We start from the raw sequence: 7,626 nt of genomic DNA, 5'->3' as shown, positions 1-7,626 counted from the left end.
AGAGAAAGAAAACACTCATTAAAAGCCACATGACTGTGAACTTGATTGCAGCAGGCGAGACAAACAGCCCCATCAATGGATGGAGTATTTACTTTGAGGTGTGAAAATCTTTGAACAGCCCACCATGTTAGGGCTTCTTTAGGAGCTTCTTCCTTCACACCGATAGCACAATGAGCTGCTTTTGTATTCTGAATGCAATTGAATTATCATTTAAATAAAATGTTAGATCTTTAGGAACTCTGGGGGCATCAGGAAATTCACACATTTACTGAATGAGCTAAGAGGGTTAAAACCCATTGACTCACACAGATATATTTACTTCACAATCAGGCACCAGAGATGAAAGAAAAATAACATTAACAGGGAAATTGTTTCAGCAAGGACAATGTTTATTAAAATTTACATGCGGCCATAACCCCAATAAAATTGCTCATGATATTTTATACATAATTTACAAAGAATTTAAACATTTGAAATGTTTGCTAATCCGGAGCGATGGTGCTTCACATTGCTGCTGAAGAGCAGACGAGATAAATCTGTAGATCAAAGACTTACATTAAAAAAAAAATCCCTTCCTTGAAGCAGACAAATTACAGTATGTTTCGGAATAAAAATCGAATTATCAACAGAAACATCTTGAGACCGAGAGCAGGAATTATAATTTTATACAGCGACCTTTAGCTGTACTAAGGCATACATTTATTCTGAACATGAAAATATGGACAACTTATTAAAAGGTAAAACCTTGATGTCCTGCACAAAATATTTACAAAATGAACGCTGAAAAAATTTAGATTTCCACATCAGTTGCAATTTAAACAAATCTTAAATTGTTAAAGGCATCAAATCAGTTTTGTTTCAGGTGAAATCTGTTTGTGAGGCATCTTGAGAAGTACACTGAATTCAGCATCACTGAAAAAGGCTTCAAGTGTTCTTTTAAAGGAGCCTCAACAGCACATGAATACTTTTTTTCCTCTTAATATATTTTACTTGAAGTCAAAAGTAGGGCTTTGACAACAGAGAGTGTTCGGGGAGCTTGATGCTCGACCTCTAGTGCAAACCTATGGCAGTGAGTGTGAGTCACACAGTCTGTTCAGTGTTGATTATCATTTTTGAATGATGCACCACAGAGATTACTCTCTCTTGATATTGGTGAGCAGAGGGTCCGTGCTCTGTGAAGGCTGCCCAGACCGGCTCTTCCTGGTCTGGTGGGTCTTGACGTGCTTGGAGAGATGGTCACTCCTCATGAACCTTTTTCCACACTGCTGGCACCCAAAACGCTTCTCTCCGGTGTGCGTGCGGAGGTGCCGCTGTAGCTCGTCTGAACGGGTGAAGCTTTTCCCGCAGAAGAGCCAGTTACAGATGAAGGGCCTCTCCCCGGCGTGCCAGCGCAGATGCGCCTTGAGGTGAGAGGTCTTCTTGTACACTTTGCCACACTCTGGGATGTGGCAGATGTGCAGTCTCTTCTTTCCGAACTCTAGCCCCCCGCCGTTCGCCTGGCAGTTGGGGCACTTGCAGCGACGACAGCGGCGTGTGGAGCTCAGCAGGCCCTTGGAGGTGCCTTGGAGAAGAGCAGCTATCTGGGGCTGGTGGCCCAAAACCAGCTGTCTTCCTAAGGAGAAGGGGTGGTTGGTGGGGGTGGCGTTGGTTTGGGGTAGGCTCCACCATTGCTGCCCTTCGTCCATGTGGCCTCCAGGCAGGTGATGCCTGGCTGAGGAGTTCTGCAGGAAGCTGGGGAAGTTTTGTCCCACACCGTTGTGCTGAGGGTAATATGGGCTGGTAGACTGAGGCTGCGAGGACAGCACTTTGACGGGGGACAGTTCGAAGGAGTAGGAGGAGGGAGGTTCAGCCGGAGGGGTGAGAGGCAGCTCATGGTGGTGGTGATGGTGAGGGTGATGATGGTGGTGACCGGGCAGAGCGGGCTGCATGTGTCCAGGGAACTGCACTTTGGGCACCGTGAAGGTCATCTGGTGTGTGCTGAGGGCCGAGCTGGGCGCCATGTCGTTACTCCAGAGCTGAAACATTCCTGACGTGGAGCTCACGGTGCTCTCGTAGGGGAACTGGGAGCCTTCTGAGCCCATTGTGCTTCCCACCTGCCAGGCCTGGCTACAGGTGGTGGCCAGGAAGGAGAGGGTGTTGGGGGCTCCCTCTGGAGAGGAGCTGGGCGTCCGGTCCTGTGTGGCGACACAAAAACACAACATAAGCCACTTTGAAGAAAAGTTTTAATTGTAATACATATTTTGCTTCAGATGAAGACAGAATAAGAGATCCAAAGAGTAAAAAATAAAATGTTAACATTTAATTATCTTTGTTTTGATATTTTTAAAACCTTTTTCTTATCGATAATTAGATATTATAGATTATCCTACATTTTTAAAAATTAGTTTACCACTAAAACAGTTTGATTGTCTTCACACACATCAAGCACGTGCCGTATTCATTGATTACAAACAAGTAGCGGAGTGGTGGCTTTCACCAGCACAAAAGAAGGTGATAATCCGCGTGCAATGCGCCAAAAACACATGATTACACAACAAACCTGTAAAAAGGTGTGCAAAAAGTTGTCGGTCCTTTGTATCGCCAGCGCAGCCATCTGTCCTCGCGCTCCTTCTCCACGCACCTGCAACACAAACTGCGCCGAGAGGCGACGAAGTCTCAACTAACAGCAGCTCGGAGCGCAGAGGAGGAAAAGATGCTCACATTCAGGTCTCGGATGACTCAGACACTTTGGCAGAGTAGACCGGGAAATTCCGCGTCATTCAAATGTCCCCTCAGTCCACTCTGTAAATATTGTCAGTGCGCAGGCAGTCCAGGTAAGTCGGTGTTGGAGCAGGCTGAAGTTAGAGGCAGAGAGGCGCGCAGTAAAATCCTCGCGATCATCTCACAGGCGCCTAAGCTGCATCTTCTCTTTATAGAGAGAAAAGATCCTCTCAACGGGGTCTCCAGTGTGATGCAGGAGAGCGAGTCAATAGAGAGGAGATGTGAGGGAGGAAGGAGGGGGGATTGTTAGGTGAAGGGGTGGGCTACTCATAATTTCACTCAATTTCAACCAAATGCTGACCCCAAGAGCTGACTCCTCCTCCGATTGTTCTGAAAAAAGAAAAAGAAAAGGCATGATAAGAGGTTTCATGTAATATCTACATTAGTGAAAATCTATTTGAACTTGTTATCTTGTTTAAATGTCAAATGAAAAAGCAGTGTGTGATATAAACAAACATTTAGTGTTTCAGCAACTTTTCAATTTCTACATTTAAGACCATGAAAAGAAAAAAAAATGCTTAGTGTGTTAAAAGATTAATATAGCCAGCTGACTGAAACACATTTTCCTCTCTGGGAGTATTTGCATACTGCTTCAACTCCACTGTGGGAATTCAAGTAAAGATAGTAAATACATGGATTTTATATTTTTGGCAACAATCAGGAAAGCAGTTTTGAATGGAAAGGTGGGCAAATAATAAAATAAAAAAAATCAAGACAAACAACCTGAAATGTGAAAAACAATCAAGTTTGTAGTTACAGGAAAGCATTAAAGTACATCTTGCTCTAACTAAAACTTGAGATTGATGTCAGGCCAAATATGTAGTTTAGGTTTTGTTAAAGGAATTTTTGGCAACAACACATCCACACATGCACTTTAAATGAAGTCAAATGAGTATTTTACAATGCGAAGCTGGAGTTAATGTGCATAATTCTGCAAACTGGTAATTTAATTCACTGTTTGATTATTAGTTTCCTCCAGATGACACATAACAAACTTTAGTTTCTTTCTCTGCTGCAGCTGGCAGCGGCCGGCCCGGCAGGCGTGAGGCTCACACACTCTGAAGACAGTAACAGTATTTTCCCTCACAAAGCTAATTGATAAAACTCAATCAAAGCCTCCGAGTTCTCACCAGTGGGTGACATGTCAAAAAGGCTGCCCTGTGTGACATTCTCACATTTCAGAGTTCAAGTAGAGGCCGCTTCTGATGTGCTCCATTAAATGCAGATTGAGGCTTAATCTCATTCTGTAAGTCTGTTCACCATTACAATGTTAAGAGTTTAAATCCAGGCTGGGAACCTGTTTCTCATGTAAATTCTCGGTTCCTCACTTATCTGCTGCTGCCTGTTTCACAGACTGTGATCCTTATATAAACACAAAGGAGGAGCCAGCTGAAATAACTTGGAAAATGTGTGTTTTATAATTAAATTTGAACAGAAATGTAAAGGTTCTTGCATTCCACCTGAATGCAATTGTTAAAGAAAATCAAGTGACAGGCAATTAAGATAATCACTAAAGTGTACCATTTGGTTGACGCCTTTTTCAACTTTTTGGTGTGAAAGCAGAGCAGCTTACATTATGTCCTTGACAGAGAGAGAGACACCTCAGCATGAAACAAAAGATTTCTCCAGACTCACAATGAAAGATTTCAACTGCGGCCTGCTAATAAATCACACATTGAGTTTATTTAATGGGGACAAAACCTGAAAAAATACATATAAATATTTCCAGTATGTTAGATCAGAATAATCATTAAATTTAGCAAATTGAGCAAGGCCAAGAAAGATGCATTTTAATGAATTATAATTGTCTAAATCCTTCCTAATACCTCTCACTTGAACTACAAATGTAACAAAATAATTTCAGAATAAACACATGCAGATCCATACCACAGTTCTAATAACTTGATATAAATAAAATGCATAGATTTTGTACGATACAAATCCCCTGTGTGCAAATATTAATACATGTGATGCAACTCCGGCACACTGCATTGAGGAAAAAGCGTCTAATTCCAAATTAAAGTGAACATTTAGGATGAAAGAAAATGGTAGTAAAGGAGAAAGAGCACAGAGGACATGGAAACAGGAGTGTATCTTGGAGGCAGAGGTATACTACGTCTCTGGTTTATTACGGAGCAGAAGTTGTTAATTACCCTGATTCTTATTTCCTGTCCCCTCTCCCCCACGCCACCCCACCCCCACTGTACTGCCTCCCAGATGAGTGGCTTTGAAGTGCAAAGTACTCTCTCCTCACTTTGAACTGTGAAAACAATGCTCATGTGGTGGTGCTTACCTTCCCCATGTTACCTCATTTAAATAGACCTGGATACGGCTTCCACAGTTTTCAAGGGAAAACTCATTTCCAGAGAAAGAGGTCCCTGTGTTCATTAAACAGCTGGTGAGATTGCTGGTAATCAGGCCCGCTCCGTCATACATCGCAGACCTGCTCTGACTGGGTGGCTACCAGCAAATTCTACTTCAAAACTAACACAGGCTAAATCCCAGCAAGACGATGCTGCAGAGGCTCTCATGCACTGGCTTCTAAAGAGAAAATGCATCCAAGAAAAACAGATTAAAACTCAACAAGGGTTTTTTTCAATAGTTTCTTTCCTTCTGTCCTTTTGTCCACTGTAAAAAAACAAATGGTGGTGTTTTTGTTTCAGACATAATCTTAAACTCAGAACATAGAATATGCAAGTGACTTCTCAAGCTGTTTTTTATCATGCCTGGGGGGCAGTTTAAAAGCCTCAGATCACTAAATTGTCCCAGCTGTCTTGACCATCTGCACTCGAAAAGGGCAGCCACGGAGGAGATCGGCTTTTGTACTGGTGGTCATGTCAAAAAGCCAATTTTACAGCACCATGCTGACTCAATGGCCCTCATGTGACAAATGTGGCCTAATGGATGAGACAGACAGCATGTAAAAGCCGGCCTGCTAACTGTAGTGCTTCACTCTTTAACCATTCAAATCCAGGACAGGACAAGATGGGGCGTAATTACCATGACACTCGGTTTCATTGGGATGAGGAGAAACACCAACAGCTGGACTTTACAGTGCAACAATTTGATAGCTCATTCAGGAGTCTCTTTCCTGTCTCCTATTGACTTAGAAAATGTGTTTGTCTGTGTGTGTGTGTGGGAGGGAGGTGCAGAGAGATTGATGTGCATGAGCAGGCTTATCGATAAGGTTTCTGTGCTCTGCTAAGTAGTGCAGTGGAGAATTTGCAAATCACATCAATCACGAGGTGACACTTCATTCACTTCGTTGCAAAACTCTTCATCTCCGTCATCGCTTGTTATATTTTCAGCTGTGCTGCGTCATCTGTGCAGAGACATGTCCCTCCACATCAGCGAACAATGTGGAGACGGAAAAGCTCCCATGCACTCGGCTTGTTTGATGTCAGCCATGCAGAAATTTTAACAAAAGAAAATCTGTAAATTATCTCTGCTCCCATTATCTTTCTGCAAATCAGAAAGATGTCACTAAGAGGTTAAAGGAAAACCTGTTGCAAACAACTGGCCCTGCTCTGCTACCGAGCTCACAGGAATAATCCATTCATTTGGGCTGTATAATACATATTTCCTTGGGAAACTTTAGAACTTTAAATGTTTCAAATGTAAACACAGACTGCAAATACAACAAATAGGAGGTAAAATGAGGATAATATATATCCTCCTTATATTTTTATACAAAATAAGTTTGACCATATATCCGGTTTTACTTGGCCGATCATCATCAAACAAAAATTGCCACAGTTTCAAGTCAATACTTTACAGGGAAGCTGACAGCAGGGAAACACGCTGCTTCGTTTTTACATTGTGATGTCATGAAAAGTCATGTGACTTGATCCTTTACAAACAGCATGCTCACTGATTTATCAGCTCCAAGAATCTTAACAAAATTAGCTAGATAATATTTTGACACCAATTAGTACCAGTTAGCAAGCAGGCTAACATTGTTGTTAGTTGTTAATGCTGTAAGGGAGATAAAAAGAGGTAAGGCTCTCCGCTGGAGTAAGTCACATCTTTTGGATTTTTCAAGCAAAACTGTCCCGAGTCTTTTACATAGAAATCAGTCTGCAGGAAGGTAACATCACAATCAGTAACAGATTGGCAATACAAAGTGATTCATTCCTGTTACTTGCTTCATATATTCATGTACTTTAATTAAGCCTAATTCCTTTTCTGGCTTTTAAGCATAGCAGTTCTTTATGTGCTTGAAGGGATTTCATTTAAGGTTTTATCAAACACAGATTTTTTTCTCAGATGTTTTTCTATTTGCAAATTAAATATACAAGAAATCCCAACACGAATAATCAGAATCCAACAAATATTAACCCCCAAATCCCAGAATAGCAACATTTTTTGCATCACTACTCGAGTACCTTGATATCACAGCAGGTTTCTGTGATGATTCCCACCCCTGTAGTACAGTTTACATTGCTTGGTGTGTGAGAAATAGAAAACTACAATAATTCCCTCATCTCTTGTCCATTAGCATGTACAAAACCCCCAAAATCTCCAGTCTTGGGCAGACATAGGCAGACAGCACGCATCTCCACTTGTCAAAGAAAACTTTTATCAATACCAAGAGCACTTGAAGTTTGTTTGCATTTTGTTTTCCAGCACTCTTAACAACTTCAGAAGTCAGATCACAGGAGTATCTGATCAAAGCGCTTCGTGGTTAGTTCTGGAAACACAGGAGTGCTACGCCACGCTTTGATACTCCACATCAATATTTCAATTCAACAATCACTTGACATGCACCCATACTCCCAGAGACGAAAGACGAAAGGAGAGAGAGAGAGAGAGAGAGATCCAGGGAAGATGGAGGGGGTTTGGGAAGTACATATAAAAGAAATGGAT

The 7,626-nt window shown here is 41.9% G+C and overlaps 1 protein-coding gene across 1 annotated transcript; it reads right to left on the bottom strand.

Annotated features, from left to right (window-relative positions):
- Positions 1 to 943: 943 nt before the first annotated feature.
- On the bottom strand, positions 944 to 5,142 carry sp5l (Sp5 transcription factor-like). Its single transcript, XM_059333703.1, has 3 exons — positions 5,054 to 5,142; positions 2,540 to 3,090; positions 944 to 2,174 (listed from the first exon to the last, which is right to left on the bottom strand). Exons 2-3 carry the CDS (start codon positions 2,591 to 2,593, stop codon positions 1,134 to 1,136), a joined length of 1,095 nt encoding a protein of 364 aa, XP_059189686.1. The 5' UTR covers positions 2,594 to 3,090; positions 5,054 to 5,142; the 3' UTR covers positions 944 to 1,133.
- Between the last annotated feature and the right edge of the window lie 2,484 nt (positions 5,143 to 7,626).

Source organism: Centropristis striata, chromosome 5 (assembly GCF_030273125.1).
Source record: "Centropristis striata isolate RG_2023a ecotype Rhode Island chromosome 5, C.striata_1.0, whole genome shotgun sequence".
Lineage (NCBI taxonomy): Eukaryota > Metazoa > Chordata > Actinopteri > Perciformes > Serranidae > Centropristis > Centropristis striata.
This window is presented reverse-complemented; position numbering and strand designations above follow the sequence as displayed.

Bases quoted from the DNA above. Each gene is read 5' to 3' on its own strand.
- sp5l (XM_059333703.1), bottom strand. From the start codon at position 2,593: ATGGCTGCGCTGGCGATACAAAGGACCGACAACTTTTTGCACACCTTT. The intron at 2,175-2,539 runs GTTTGTTGTGTA...GTCGCCACACAG, and splicing joins TTTTGCACACCTTTTTACAG to GACCGGACGCCCAGCTCCTC.